This window comes from Drosophila serrata, unplaced genomic scaffold (assembly GCF_035046125.1).
Source record: "Drosophila serrata isolate PLE 108 unplaced genomic scaffold, ASM3504612v1 contig_273, whole genome shotgun sequence".
NCBI lineage: Eukaryota > Metazoa > Arthropoda > Insecta > Diptera > Drosophilidae > Drosophila > Drosophila serrata.
In genome coordinates this window covers 659,138-675,701 of record NW_028257171.1, presented here as the reverse complement: position 1 = coordinate 675,701, position 16,564 = coordinate 659,138, and the positions used below count along the sequence as shown (strand labels likewise).

The 16,564-nt window shown below is 41.8% G+C and overlaps 2 protein-coding genes across 3 annotated transcripts; both read right to left on the bottom strand.

The window, feature by feature from the left end:
• Positions 1-5: 5 nt before the first annotated feature.
• On the bottom strand, positions 6-16,557 carry ImpL2 (Ecdysone-inducible gene L2). 2 transcript variants are annotated; one of them, XM_020951874.2, is made up of 5 exons: positions 16,211-16,557; positions 15,390-15,997; positions 1,436-1,744; positions 884-1,369; positions 6-807 (listed from the first exon to the last, which is right to left on the bottom strand). In XM_020951874.2, exons 2-5 carry the CDS (start codon positions 15,393-15,395, stop codon positions 793-795), a joined length of 816 nt encoding a protein of 271 aa, XP_020807533.2. In that variant the 5' UTR covers positions 15,396-15,997; positions 16,211-16,557; the 3' UTR covers positions 6-792. The 2 variants fall into 2 exon arrangements, with proteins under 2 accessions (XP_020807533.2, XP_020807534.2); XM_020951875.2 differs by lacking the exons at positions 15,390-15,997; positions 16,211-16,557 and adding an exon at positions 2,483-3,217.
• LOC147643436 (uncharacterized) lies at positions 2,495-2,688 on the bottom strand. Its single transcript, XM_086834658.1, has one exon. It carries the CDS (start codon positions 2,686-2,688, stop codon positions 2,593-2,595), a length of 96 nt encoding a protein of 31 aa, XP_086690784.1. The 3' UTR covers positions 2,495-2,592.
• Positions 16,558-16,564: the final 7 nt, after the last annotated feature.

Genomic DNA, 16,564 nt, shown 5'->3' with positions numbered 1-16,564 from the left:
TTGCGATCTTTTCTTATATTTATTCAAAGTATAATGATTAAGAACTAAAGAAAACCATATGTCAGTTCGATTAGCTTACTTAAGAAATGTAAAATAAAGTGTTTGGGGGTAGCGCTTATGAAACTGATTAATTCCTTGAATACTTCTCCGTGATTCTGGATGTGGGGTTTGCGATGCCTTTGATGAATTTTTTTGTGGTCGATCAATAAATTAATTGTAGAAATGACTGGAGGGGGGTGCAGAATAAATATGTAAAATACGAATTGGGTGATATTGACTGATTGATTGATTGTGGTTCGAGTTTGGTTACAAGTCCAACGCTTGCTTAAGTAAAACGGCCAATTGGTTTAAATACGTTAACTAGAGCTCGCCTGAATCGCTAGGAACAATCAATTGCTACTTAAGGTTAAAACTATATAATTGAAGAAGAAACCATTATAAAGTAGAGATAATTCGAATGCGATACGTGTGGTGACTGCTATTCGAGGTTAATTGTTACGAGTTAAGATTACGAATGTTTAGTGTCTAAGCCGGCATTAGATACGGATAATTAATTACCTGGATTACCAACTAAATGGATCTTAAATATAAATTGTACATGTAAATCGTATGACCCTTCTCTCTCTCTCTATTACCATTCTTACATATTTTTTTTGGGATTTTTTCTAAGCATATTTTTCTTTTCCTTTCCGCGCATCTTCGAAGGCATTTGATCTATCTAACTAACTAGATGAATTATTCCCGTCGTCAATCCAATAGCCTTTGTATCTTTGTTTCTTTGTGGTGGGATCTTTAGTCTTGCTCCTTCTGCAAGGATAAGAGCAAAGGGAAGAGATAGGATTTAGTTTATGCAAGGATTAAGTTTCCTGAGGGGAATACTTACAAGTACGGGATACACGAAGGTATCGGCGGTATCAAAGCCAACGGCATTGCGGGCCACGCACTTGTAGTTGCCCATATCCTCCCACTTGATGTCAGCGATCATCAGCTGTCCCGTGGGCAGGACCTTGAACCGATGTCCTCCCACAATCTCCTTGTTCTCATTGTTGAACCAAGTGACCTCGGCCCTTGGGACAGCATGCGCCTGACAGGGCAGCAGGATATTGGAGCCCATCAGATCCAGATGCGTCTTCTCCGTGTAGGTGATGCGCGGCTTCTGGGCACCCGGATATGTCTTCTCGGCCACATGCCTCGAGGAGCGGGGTGGATGCACCACAGTGCTGGCAAAGATGGTCTTGGAGCCGGAGCGACCCACACAGGTGTAGGTGCGGGCTTCGCTCAGCGGATGATCAATGATGTGCACGGAACGCACGCGAACGATGGCGCTGGGTGCATCCTCGGACAACTGATTGGATTCCAGGTCTTCGAGCTAAGGGGAATTAGGGGGGAAATCAGAGCAGGTTCTACGGGAGTCAAGGCCTTGAGATAGACTTACCTCTGAGCGTGGCAGATGACCCACAACCCACTGAATGCTGGGCACCTGGGAGCCCATCATTTCGCACACAATCTCAACGGTGGCTCCCTCCGCCTGCAGCATCTTCGTGGGCGGCGTCTTGGTGAACTTGAGCCAATCGGCATCAAAGGCTCGATTGCGGGGCTTCTCCTCCGGCACCGGCTCCGCTTCCGTCTCAATGGAGTTGTCCACATCGTTGCTGTCGTCCACAATGTCCACGGCCCTGCCGTGGACTCTGGCGATGCTGCCGAACAGCAGCAGCGCTAAGGCGCACACATGTAAATTCATTTTCTGGAAAAGTGATCAAAGATCGGAAATGAGTTCGAAGTTCAGAGCACGAGTCATACGACACTCTAATATAGGTTAATAAACTTTATAGTCACGGCTTTCCGCCAGTCATCTTCACTTATCACCGATCACTTGTGCCCCCGGGCATAGCTATAAATCACTGGGAGGTCTCTCCTCCATGAGTGTCTCTCTATCTCCCGTCCCGTTCCCGATAAGCGGAGACCTTCACTCGCTCGGCAGAGCTCTAGAAGATTACCCACACTTGCGAAATGGGGGAACATCCGAAGCGGAATCCTTCGTACAACCGAGAGCTCTCTTACGAATTTCACAATGCCACGACGCCAAAGAAGAATGAATATAAGAACGATATAAGAGGAATCTGGCGTGGGCAGATATGCCCGAAGATACTAGATAATGTGTCGTGAAATCGAAATTGGAATGACATCGTTTGTGACGTCAATTTGTTGGGATCTCGGACTCGATTCACCCACGCTGTGGCTACAGATCAAGGGCCCCCCAAAGTGGTATTATATAGATTATATATTATAGATAATGTGACTCGAGTCTAGACTGGACAAACTGCGTGACCGATTAATTATTCAAATAGTTTCGAGGGGCATTAGTATTATGTAGATTATTCGCCAATCGCTGACGCATATTGCATCAGACTTTAACTTGGGTTTGCCCTTCGTTGTGAGAGGGGAACTCCCCTAATCTTCACCAGACTTCACCGGAACTCACCTCTTGATTTAATTTCTTTTTTCTGCTCTTCCGGTAAAAAATGTTTGCAAATTTCTCCCTAACTTTGGATAACTTTGGATCGCTTGCTATCGGCGGCGAATGGCTTGTCGTTATGTTATGAACGAATTTATCAGCTCTATGTTGTGGTGGCTCCTGGTCTGGGCTTTCTGGTTGAAGTTCTGGAGGAGATGGCTTAGCACTGACATAGGTCCGGCGCTGGATGCCGTCTTGGTAGCCGGGCAGCACAGTGTTTTTGGCGGAATCTTGGCAACAATTACAACTGCTGGTGCTGCTCCTGCTGCTGCTTCTTCTGGTGGCCTGCGAGAGCTGTAGGTCTGTGATTGAAGGAGGAGCCGGCTGCTGGTCAGTGGAGGACGTCCTGGTTACGTTGGGATTTGCGGAGGCTGGAAAACTGATGGGATCGTGCTGCGTAGCAATTTCAGATCGACTTTGGGGCGTAGCGAATGTCCAGTTGATGGCTTTGGCACATTTAGCAGAATCTCAGCGGAATCAGAGATCTCTCGTGGATTTGGATGTGGACTTGGACTTGGTCTTGGTCTTGGACTTGGTTTGGTTGTTGGCGCGACACTCGTTTGAATACGCACGGTTCATTACACTCGAGTCGAGGTGCGGTGTTTAAGCTGCGATCGCGGTTTCTGGTCTGGTGTTCGGTTCACGTAAGCGAGGATCGATATGGATCGATTGCTGACATGGGAATTTGGTGCTCAAAAAATCCCATAGAGCAACTTTATATAGAGGCGCGGTGTTTGCTGTCGAGCCATTTCTCTGCCAACGTCGACGATCAGGTTCGAAGGCAACAGGTTCGCTGCGCCACTAGCACAACCACAGATCGCTGCTTCTCTTTCAACGTCGACGATCAGGTTTGAAGGCAACAGGTTCGCTGCGGCACTAATACAGTTACAGATCGCTTCGGGGTGGTGGTGTGCCTCTTTCTTCTGTCTCCGGCTCTTCCCCCCCTCCACCGCACCCAGCCCCCACCCTGATCCCTGCTACGGGTGACAAGCGACCAGAATTCAATTACTTCGTTCCTCGTCTCGTAATTCTTTGTGCTACCGCCGACACCTGGGACAGTCCGGAACAAAATTGGATATTACCGGCCAAGGGTGAATGGAACAGTGTAGACTGCTTCAGCAGAGAACCCAACACTCTCCACTAGAGGAGACACTCTTCAGGGGCTTCTTTGGGTCAGGGAAATCTCTACAAACTAAGATATATGGATTGTATATCTCAGAAAACCACTCTAACTATATATAATACGCAATTTCATAAAGGTTTAGGCTCTCGTAAGAGTAGTTTGGTATAAAGACCTCTCCAAAACTTATTTTTATACCATTATTATTTCAGTCAGAAGCTTGTAACTTTTAAAAGAATAATTTCCGACCCTATAAATCATATAAATTCTTGATCCGCATCAATAGCAGAATTGAACTAGCCATGTCTGGGAGTAAAATAAATTTTTAAAAATTTTCCTAAAATTTGAAAAAACGATAAGGGGTTACATCATTAAAATTTTCAAAAATTTGAAAAAAAAAATGAATTTTTTTAAATAAAAATAGAGTATGCAGATTTATTAACCTTAGGAAAACTAGCACAGGAAAGCTTTCCGAATCGAAATTAGTGTATTTTTGACTAAGTTAGGACAATTTTAGATTTTAATTTGTCAGAAAAAATAGTCACATAAAAATATTGATTAAAAAATTCCGATATATTTTAAGCTTAGTTATGATAGATTTCCGATTCGATTCATTAATTCAATCAACTTCCTCTTCCCAAAATTCTATACCTCCCTTATTAAAATTTAAAAAATCCCATTAAATATAACTTTGTAGAGGCTTTTGAATTTTCAAAAACAATTTTTCAGAGACAACAAATTAATGGAAATTCTTGAATCAATTTTAATCAATTTACTTAATATTAAATCTAAAGAAATCCTGTATAATATAGTAAGCTTATAATCATAACAAACCTCCCCTTTAATCAAAATTAACCAAACCGAAGCAAGACTGTACCATAAATTTGATCTGCTGATTTCATTTCACAAATCTCAACGGTTTTAATTATTATTTTTTTTGTTTTCTTCTTTTTTTGAGGTTTTATTTTTACAAATACTGGATTTTTTATACCCATAACCAATCAGCCAAGTTAATAACCAACGGCAGGATCCATAACTCGAATCCACAGCCGGTTGACAGTGTAAGCAAAGCAGAATTCAAATGTCTGGCGGAGATCAGACCACTTCTTCGACTGGAGTCTTAGGGGGGTCTTTTGGGGCTCGAGGGGCACACGGTTCCCCTGGCATGGTGCAAGGTTCCATTAGCCATTCCAAGCTCTGTGTCCGTCTTTCCATCTGATCTGTCCATTCTGTCCGATCGCCTCATTGCAATCAAGTGTGAGTGCCAGTTTGTCTGCGACGATCGTTGGTTGAATGGTTGCACGGGCGGGGAGGGAGTGCGGGGAGGAGGTACGGGGGGTGCGACACCACAAATTACACTGAGAGAAAATAAAGCTGGCAGTTCAGAGTACACATACGTACTTATATAGCACTGCAGTTTGCAATTAAATTATAAGATTGAACCGGAAACTAAGCATAATTAATTTTAAATTATAAGCATACTTTGAATCAATATTTCTATGACAATTTTTTCGAAATATCCAAATTTAAAGAACCCATAGCCAACATTTTTTGGGAAATATTTCAAAAATTTATATTTTTACAAATTACAAGCTTCTGACTGAGATTATAATACCCTGTAAAGATATCAAAATAACAGTATTTCAAAGATTTCTAAGGTGCTCATTAGCATCCCTTCTAGAGTATTCTTATACAGATTGGTCTCCCCCAAATTTCTTCAAGTGCATTATGATTGCCTGCCAGTGATCGCGAGTGTATGTTTCTGTGTGTGTTGTGTGTAATGGAAAGGGGGCTGCACTTGCGGTGTCAGAGGCGTCCAGAGGGGGGTGGGGGTAGGTGCTGTCGTCGAAACTAGTCTGAGCTGGCATTGCCGGCCGGGAGCTTGGAACCGGGAACTTGGCGGAGCCGGAGGGCAGGAGGTGGAGCCAAAATGGCAGACAGACTGGCAGCCACATCGCGTGTTCGCTTTCCGTGCTGTTGCCGGGCGGCAGCCACTTTTGCGGTCAAGGGGAAGGGGGGAATAGACAGGGGCGGTTAATGAGGGGGAGACGGGAATTACACCCAGAGAAATGTTTAATAACTAGAGGAGAAAATAGCAACACAACAGATAATCAATATGGTTTTAATCTTGAGTCAAAGGGAAACCTTTATCTAGACGAAATAGTTAAGATGCTAGAAGGATATCCCTCAAATTTCAAGTATTTAGACTTTAAGGTTAGCTTAAAACCTATTTTTTGGAATTTAATTTCAATTTCGTTTAATTTTTCCTCATTCAAAAAGAACTGCTTTTCTCTTGGTGTTGGCAGACAGTTCCCGGCACCGCGACTAGTTTTCCTTCTTCGCTTTATCGACAAGCCACATCGACGGCGACAACTAGATTCAATTCTACGAGTAATTTATTTATTGCACGTTACACAAATCGTCCGAGTCCGACCGCAGCAGACGGGTTCCCGTGCTCCTCCCCTCGATCCTCAAACCGGTGGAAACACTTGGCAGCGGCATCGTTTGCAGCCACAAAGCGAAATTCAATTGAGAGGGAAAAAAGCAATATAAATAAAATAAAATCTTGCAGGTGCTTGAAATTGTGTCTCGTGCCGCTGCCTCCTCCTTGCCGCTCCCGCTCCCGGTCCCACTCCTGCTCCATTCCCCCGGGACACCACCGCTGCCAGCCAGCGAGCTCCTCCTCGTCAGCCTTGGCCGGCACACCTCAAAGCGCTGGCAACGAAACGATACGATACAATACGAGAGTATCGTAACGCTGACGTAAGGGGCACTGAATTGAAATGGCCTTTTGGATGCCACTCGGGGAGCACTTTCTATAATAGAGACGATAGGAGACGATGGCAGGCCAGCGATCCGATCCGATCCGATCCGATCCGAATCCCCTCACGTAACACTTTGCCAGTTGCGACGCGGTCAGGGGTTGCACTTCCTAGATGACCGCACTACACACACACAGATTGCATCCGTAGTCTTTCAACCAAATTGAAGCCTTGATCAGACAGTTCGCATGGGTTAATTCAATCAAGTTAGAATTAAGTTTAAGGAAATGTGGAAAAAACACTGAGGAATTGTAGGAAGGCATATGGGAAAACTTCCACAAGGGAATCTTTGTATGCTTAAGAGCGAAAATTGAAAGGATATTGATATGTCAATGGGTTAAGGATATCATATTTGCTTCTGCTATTAAAGAACTTGAGAATTAAAAGAACTCTTTATGGTTAAACAGGAAGTACTATAATCAGTTGTGCAAAGTATTTGATGGGATCTCCTTGATCTCTGATCTCTGATCTCTGATCTCTGATCTCTGATCTCTGATCTCTGATCTCTGATCTCTGATCTCTGATCTCTGATCTCTGATCTCTGATCTCTGATCTCTGATCTCTGATCTCTGATCTCTGATCTCTGATCTCTGATCTCTGATCTCTGATCTCTGATCTCTGATCTCTGATCTCTGATCTCTGATCTCTGATCTCTGATCTCTGATCTCTGATCTCTAATCTCTGATATCCCTGATCTCTGATCTCCCTGATCTCTGATATCCCTGATCTCTGATATCCCTGATCTCTGATCTCCCCAATCTCCCTGAAATATATTGCATATAGATTTTAGATAACTAAATCTCATGAAACCCCACCTTGACTTCAACCCCTTTCTTTTTCCCAGTGTGATCTGTTGGCTTTTCGAAATGAGATCAGCTTGGAATCGGAATCGGAACCGTCTTGGCTTCGCTTGGCATACATATTCATGTGACCATCGACAAACCACATGGGTGATCGTCACCGGCCGGCACCAATATATGTTAGATAGCCGTTCTTCGATCTCCGATTATCAACGCCCATTCGATCTCTCAGGTGGATGGCCCAGCGGCATTGTCATCGAAGTCTTTCGTGCGAAGCGTAGATTTATTGGTTCCATTTCCTAGAAACGATCGTGGCTGGTTTTCACCGCACACACACACACACACACACACATATATAGCACGGGCAGTGAAAGAGAGGTCGAGGTGAGGTGCCCCGTCACTCTTTTTTTTCCATACTATATACATGCTATATGTATATATATCTCTCTCTCTGACTGAAAATCGTACGATTGTTCGGCGGGTTGATGGCACAAATTATTGCATCATGACACCGTGGACAATCGGAGACGGTGGAGACGGCGGAGACTCGTGCATATTGTGCATGGGCAAAGCCAAATTGGCCCGCTTCCGCTAATGGGTAATGGGTAATGGGTAATGGGTAAATCTCCTCGGCACTCCGCTATGGACTGCATCCATCTGCATCTGCATCTGCATCTGCCATGGCATCACACCACCGCTCGCATCGTTTGCACTTTTCTGCTAATTAACGTCGTGCCAGCGATAGCAACACCTCCAGAGCCGCAGATACAATAATATAGCACCGGAACCACACGGCAGGGGGGAGGGGGTACACAGGGAGAAAATATTGCAAGGAGAAGGATTTCAAAATCTTTGACAAATTAAGCTAAGCGGAAATCTTGACAGATCTCTCTTACTAAAAGGATACTGGAGGAACCAGAAGGTAACTTTCTTTAATAAAATGCTAGTTGAAGTCTTTCTTTCTTACAGAAAAGATACTTAAGAATTATAAGGATATTCACAAGGATATCTTTAAGAAGCGTTAATAGAATATCTATCTCACAGAATAGATACTTGAGAACAATTCAGAGGGTAAGATTGTTTTTACCATAAATTGTAACTATCAGATACTTTCCACTTGCTATCTCGTAGCTACTTATTTTGGATTATAGCTATTTACTATGAAGTTTAAACCTTATCTAGCATTTCTCTCAGTGCACAGTTGTGACAGGAGGTAGGGGTAACGGCTCATTCAAAGTCGGACGACGGGACAGACGGATAGAGCAGGAGTCGGAGTCGAACTCAAAGTCGAAGTCTCAGACAGAGTTCGGGGAAAAGATAGTGCAACATGCAACTGGCAAGCCAAGACCAGTCGAACAGATACACAGATACAGATACATTTCCAGATGCATTCGTTGAATTGCATGGCTGTGCCTTTGTGTCTGTGTGACTGCGACTGCGACTGCGACTGTATCAGCCAGTGGAACGCTGGTGACGACGTGAGAAAATTCATGTTCATGCCACACAAATTCTGTGCCGTTTTCACAGCGTATCGTGACCCCCTCTACCCCTCTCCTACTTTTTGCCTGCCATAGAGCCGGGTTTTAAGCCGCCTAGCAACAGTTAACCAACTTCTTTCGACTTCTTTAGGCTTCCCAAACCCGATCTTGAACGAGAGCGAGCTCGTGTCGCCTTGACACCCGGCACAGATGAAAAAGGTCAGTTCAGGGAATTGTTAAGCCATGAAGGACACAATTACAGGGCCACCGGGTCACCAAGATCGAACGGAAATGGGCAGGTGTCAGGTGACGAAGATGATACCAGAGAAAAACCATCTAGAGAAGAGCTAAGGCACCTACTTTATGTTATCGTTATCATTTGGCCTTTAAGCTTTGATTAGCTTAACTGTTTAGAAGTCTTTTCCGGGGATTTCTTTAACCAAAAGTGATTTACAATCAACTCAATTTGAATCACGCGACCCTTCAAACTGAACTTGAACTGTGCAAGTCTTTGATAAGAGAGTCTTCAATCATTTCCAGCTCTCTTCATTAATGTAATGTAATGTTCCCCCCTGATTCTCTCTTCAACATTCATATATATATATATATAATAATAATAACGAGATTGGAACGCACATTCCATATAGAGAGTGTGTGTACTCTGAGCATAACGAACAAATGGAATGGAAAATTTTGTTCGAAACCACACAAGTATCATGTTTCTTTGGCTTTTTGTGTAAAATGTGGAAAATTTTCACGACAAATCCGAATGAAATGCAATTATCACTAATTGCTTAGAGGGGTGGGGCGTGCTCTAAGTGAAACAGAAAATACTGACAACTAAAAATCTGTGGGAGCTGGGAGCTGGGAGCTGGAAGCTGCTGCTTATCGGCGAAGGTGACGACGGAATTGGAATTGGAATGGAAATGGAAATGGGAATTGGAAGCGGAATTGTGACTTCCTCATCGTATATACTGGGTTTAATTGTAATTTATTAATTAAGCGGCAATGATTTATGGGATTATATATGTGCCTTGAGGCTCCTCGACCCGGTGTAATCCGACTCCCCGGTATTCTTCTTTGCCTGTGTGTGTTTCTTTTCGGGTCTCCAGTTACCTCCGTTGTACCTTCTGTGTGTTAAGTTGTGTGTTTTCAGTGTGTGTGTGTGTGTGTGTGTGTCTGTTGTGCAACACATTGATCGGACACCCAAAGAGAGGTCTGTCTAGTGTCTCTCCCAATTTGCGTTCCGATTGCATCAGCCATTCATTGAAGCCTCTCTCTGCCATGGGTGCACTCTTCACTCTTTGCCGAAAGGTAACCCAAAAAAAAAACCCTGAGGTACGTCCCCTGTATCTGTGTGAGAGAGTGTTGAGTATCTGTGTGCCACCCAAAGAGAATTTGATGGGTGAGTCACCGGCCAAGTGTTAAATTCAAATATTCAAACACAAAACGAGGTTGTCTCACCTCAGAGTGCATTCAATTAAAGCCCCAGAATTCTTGCTGTACAAATTGATTACTGAGAATTACTAACGCCATCTAAATTATATTCAAACTAAAAGATTCAATTTAGACAGCTCTTTAACTAGTTTAAGTACTCCAAGCTATATCTTAATAATCATTCACAAATCGACAAGTCAGGTGATAATTTCACAAGTTCAACTTTCTCGAAGTTGTTTACAAGAAACCACTAAAGTCAGCTGAAATATTTTTAAGCAAACGTAACGAATTCCTATTTATTTTGAAGCCCAAGGTATTAATTATTGTCTACTTATTATACCCTTACAGGGTATTATCATTTTAGTCAGAAGCTTGTAACTTGTGAAGGAGCCATTTCCGACCCTATAAATCATATATATTCTTGATCAGCATCAATAGCAGAATCGATCTAGCCATGTCTGGTCAAAAAATAAATTTTTGAAAATTTTTCGAAAATTGAAAAAACGATAAGACATCATTAGAATTTGCAAAAATTGACAAAAAATTTAATTTTTTTTAATTAAAAATTGAGTATGCAGATTTATTAAGCTAATAAAAACCGGCAAAAAACCTTTTTCCGAATTGAAATTAATTGATTTTTGGCTTAGTTATGAGTATTTTAAAACATTGATTTGTCGAAAAAATATCATATAAAAATAACGAAAAATAACGATTTCCGATTCGGTCTTTTAATTCAATCGCAATTAGGAAGCGTATATAAACATTGGCTTTCCTATATTAAATTCCTTCGTGGTTTTTATTTTCCATTATGTAAAGTCAGACATCGCAAAAGGGTCAACAATTTATTAAGAAAGCTATTAATAAGAACCACCTAAGTCAGCTAAATATTTTTTAAGGCGAAGTGGCATTGCATATTTAAATTTAAGTTCAAGTTATAAACATTTTTAACTGTTCTATTCAGTTGTATCAATCAATAAATCAGCTATATAACATATAAAGCCAAAAGAATTTAGCCATAAATCATGACAAAATAAGTCTGTGATACTAACTTGGTTTATATTACACCAGTCAGTGAAAATATCTATAAACAAAAAAACCAAACACACCCATCGGATCACGTTTATTTTTAAGCCCAAGATATTAAGAATGGTCACCATTTTTTCCGCTGAATCTAAACTAATTGATATGGAATACCTTTCTTAATTATCAATGAAATTTTTACCTCTGACTGTACGGTTTTATAGATAGAGGCGGCCTCCAAGCAGGGGAGACAGTTAGATAAGTACTACTTTCCTGTACAGTCACTTAAAGTCTTGCGATTTGGCTTCCGATATGGGAAATATAGAAATAAGTATTCGGAACGTGCTCTTTGTCAATTATTCCAGACCCGGCCCCTGTCCTAACCCCACCGAGGAAGCCTCTTATCTGCTCCAAGTTTCGTTCTAATTGTAATCATTCCATTTTAATGAATTGCCAAAAGAAAACAATAACACAAAAATGAGGTTAACTTTGGTGAACCGAAGATGGAAATACCCTGGAAGTAGTACTTCAAATTAATATGATATTTAGTACATTCTTTGAAGATTAGAATAGTGATCCATCAACATCATAATAGTAATTGGATCTTTAAATAATTATTATAAAACTTGGGAAATCCTTTTATAACTAATTTACTATATAGATTATCCTTAGCAATATATTCCCATTAAAAACTATGCAAATTGTTAGAAAACTTTGATTTTGGCTTAGCAAATGATCTTGTAATCCCAATAAACTATAAAAACCATGATTTTAACTTGAAATACGATATGTTAATTCGACATAATCCTCATTAGAGATCTCCTGGGCTCCCCCTAAGGGGTATTATTCCCGTTATTTTTGTTCATTAGGGTAGCCTTCACAGATGACGCGTGATGACGTGTGCAGAGATGTTTTCCACTTGGCGGTGCGAACATTATCGTCATCATCATAATCATCATCAACGAAACGCCCCAAGTTCAATAGAGCTTGAAAAACAATTATGAAAGCAAAAACATCTATGCGTGTGTGTGTATGTGTGGCAACGAGCCCCCCTTTTATACACACACACACACACCACACACACTGGCCGAAAAGGGAGAGAGGAGTGAGGCACAGCTCGAGGCCGGGGCCTCCAATTAAAGATTCCTCCTAATTGGCTTTACATATTGAGCGGATCTACATACACATAAACTTACGCTCCAATGTGCGCAATATTCCAGTTAGACGTTCATTAAGTACGCTAGTGTGTGCAGCATAATTGAGCCGCAGCTGTGTCTGTGTGTTTATCCATACAGCATTCGGGGCATCGCGTTGGGGGCTCGTCTCTGGCAGCGTCGAAGCCCCATCGAACACACACACATACATATACACAGACGTGGTGGAGCAACGCTGCCGGCAAAAGAGAAAAGCTGCGATGGCTGCTCTTTCTCGCACTCTCTTCAGCTCTTCAGCCTCCGCTCTCATAAGCTCCAACGGACTCTCCCCACCGACCCCCCAAATCGATCGCATATGCAAATGTGCGTGCAAATTGAAATAAAGATCGTTTCTCTCTCTCTTTTGCGATAACTGTGACGCATTTGAACTCGCGCCCTACCTCCCCCCTTTGGACACCGGCAGCCCCACGTTCCCTTCGCCAGCACTAATTTCATTGCGAAAAGTTGCCTTCGATTCTTTTTCGTTGCTCGCTTTTTTGCTTAGCGCTTTTTTTTATTATTAAAATTGCAATTTATTACAAAAGCGATCTGATTATTAATTGCTTTTGAATTGATTTCGATTCAAAATCGAACGATAGTTGCTTTGGCCGCAAAGGGGGAGTGGGAGTGGGAGGAGTGCAGGCACTGAGAAAAATATATGGTGCTCAGGTTAATACTTGAACTTTTTAAACTTCTGTTTTTAAATAATACTTGAGTAATTCGAGTAATTATATGAGTTTTGGAAATCACTGGCTGCACGATATTTTTATGAGAATTTTTTCTCAAAAATTAAAGTCTAAAAATATCATAACTGAGCCAATCGATTCGGATAGCTGTACTATGTTAGTTTTGGTTAGGTTAATAAATCTGCATACCGAATTTCAAATTTAAAATAATTAAAATTGTTCTTAACAAACACATTTTTTGTCGCAGTGCTTGGCTGCGTGACCAGCGCAACGTCAGGCTCGCTTGGAACATGTAACCGATTCTGATCTGAACGGATCTGATCGGATCGGATCCGATTGGAAGGTGGCAATGGGGCTGAACTCGGAGCTGGAGGTGGGATGTGGAAGGTGTTAAGGTGGACGTGGATGTGGAGATGTTCGCCGGCTCACGTAGCCACTGCTCCACTTGGAGGCGACTTCGAACTGGAACTATGAATGCAACAACGTTGGAACTTCAGCTGACGCGACACGAAAGGCCAAGCCAAGAAGCTGACTCAGCTCTTGGTTATTTCATTATAGTACAGATCGGATTAAGTCAGGTGATATATAATCTATCATGCCTATTGTTGCACAATAAACTAGACTATAAAACCAAGTAGAAAGAGAATAGGAAGCATCCTTACTTTAAATAAATAATGATTTAAAATATATATATTGCAAATATCTAATCAGTTTTTTATAATATATAACCAATATACGAAATTATTCGCAAATTGACAAGGTCATGATTTAAAGGATCATCATGATCTTGGAATGACTATTCAACTGATAACAAACTTGAAAGCTGCGTCACTAGAAAATTCCAGTTATTATTAGCTAAAGATAAGCAACCTATAATTATATGTAACTAAAGATTCCGTTTTTAACAAAGTTAAAATGACGCTTGACATAATATTTCATCATTGTCTGTCGTTAAGAACACTTCATAAATCATAGTCATAATAAGTAAAAAAAAAAGAGGAAACATATTGCAAATTATATGTTTAAAACCGTTGAGCAGGTCTGGGTCTGGAATCTATAAATCTAGATGAAACTGCTAAAAGGCGCAAATTTCCGCAAAGAATTCATAATATTTTTGTCTTTAGATTCTCACGATCCATGAGATCGCCTTGTTTACACTTCCTCGATTCCGATTTTCGGCATATAAAAGCATATTTCTTCTCAGTATCTTAAAGATAAACAACAACAGCCGATCAGTTCCGATCAGATCATATCAGTTCAGATCCTATATCAATGGGAGAAGAATTGAGCCGCAGACCAACTGGCGGCTTCTCCCAGGAATTTACCAAGGCCCCCTTGTCACATATTGAACCTTCTCTGATTTATATATTTCAGGTCTATTAATGGTAAATCGGAGCAAAATCTGTTGCCTAGGGAAACTTGTTGCCCGGGGCGATAATAATTCGCTAGCTATCACTCGATCGCTCCGGTTTATATAGTCATTTGTGTTGTACAATTAAAATTGTACAATCACGAGTTTGTGCTAAACTGAAAAGTTGAAATGATTCAATTAAGTCCGTTTGACTCTTGCCCCCTTTGCCGGGGACCACGTCACACGGCCGACGACAAAACGAATCAAGGCAATTCGAAAGACTTGCTTTTTTAGCACTCTGATCCCCCGAAAAGTGTTGCGAATTGATGGCACGAGATCCAGAAACTGGTACGAAAATCGAAAAGCGGGGGGAATCACTAAGAGGGCTCAAAGTCTAACCTGATGGATGGTGAGTCAGTCGGAGGAAGGGTTATTAGATTGCTAACCAATCCCTGCCAGATGTGGCACTAAAGTGTTGTGACTCAAGCAATGCTGAGAGTGGGATAACTTCCCATTTTTTATACCATAATTATTTGCAGGATATATTACCTACTTTGGTGAAATATTTGCATTCAGTTTCTTCTTTTTAGACTTAAAAATACATTTTTTTAAATTTATGTATCACTTTTTCACAAAGGTAAAATGTCGGCTCACTTCAAAAATTAAATTATACTTCTATATAGAGATTAACTATTTAAAACTATTAAAAAAAACTAGAAGAGTTCATTAAAAATTGTTTGATAATTTCAGAGAAATAATGTTGGAATTGGTAATTAGAAAGAAAAGTAGTTTAAAGAAATCCATTACAGAATTATTATCTAACTCCAACATTTTTGAAAACCTTTTTTATAAACCCCTAAAAGCAAAAACTCGAAACCCTTTCCCCCAATATACCCTATTAATTATCCTCTATATTATTCCATATGCTTAAAACTAAGAGTTAATAAGTATTTGCTTTCCTACATACCTGCATTTCCTTTGGTTTTTCAATTGACTTTTCCTTGAGAGACTCGATGACACTTTCACTTGGAGAGTTCTAGAACTTTCGCTGGAGTATCCGTTGGATTTTGAATACTATTTTTTTCGATTTCACTAGCACCACCTCAACGGTTCTTCTATTCGTTTTATTTTTTGTTGTTGCGGTTCCAAGTGGAGGAGCTGCGGTTCTGCTCGAGATGTGGCGAGTGATGTACTGTGCGGCGGAAGGTTGAGCGTCCAGGCTTTTATATCGGCTTTTATGCCCGAAATCAACAAGTGGGGCTGTTGCCGCCGCCGCCGCTGCCGCTGCTGCTGCTGCTGCTGCTCCCTCGGACGAGGGACGATGGGACAAACGGACGTCCACTTGGACTCCACTGGGGCTTTAATAACAGTTATGGCGTCGGCACAGCCAGTGGCAGCGATGGTGGTGGTGGTGGTGGTGGTGATGGTGATGTATCTGCCTCTGTGTCCGTGCTCGTATCTGTATCTGCCGCTCGTGCTCGCATCCGAATTCATCGGGTACCCCGGTCTCCATCTTCGTGTGGTGCCCAAAAGGGGGTGGCTCTTACTTGTTGCTCCCCGTTTGATTGATTGATTCTGAAAAGAAAAAGGAAATCGCATGCAAATTTATTAGTTTAAATCATCACATTTTTCTCATTAATATTCGCAGTTTTAGTGCAAGATTTGATGCGGATCGCACTGGTAAAATGGAAATCAAAATCAAATGCATGCCCCAAATCCATAGATATATATATTCTGCCGGAGTACGGTACAGTACGGTATATATATCCCTTCGATCCCCCGCATTACCATATGGCTGCAGCCGCCATGCTGATGGGCAGGATCTATAGATGTCGGTGTGAGTCAGTCAATCAGATGTCAGCAAGTGGCCACCTCCGGATTTGTCCAGGATTTTAATGCAAGAATTAGTTCCATCTGGTTTCGGGTTTCAGCTTCAGACAATGGCGGATGTCACTCCTCGTGGCTATTGGAAGTTAGGGAGCTGGAGCTCTACAGCTCCATCGATGACTCTGGATGAGCACATAACTGCGCCAGACCTGCTGGGGTCTCCGTCTCCATCAATTGCTTGGACATTCGAGACGATATTTGCATTCCAGAGTCCGAACAATTGCACAAAGATCCCGCCGCAGACGAAGCTGCAAT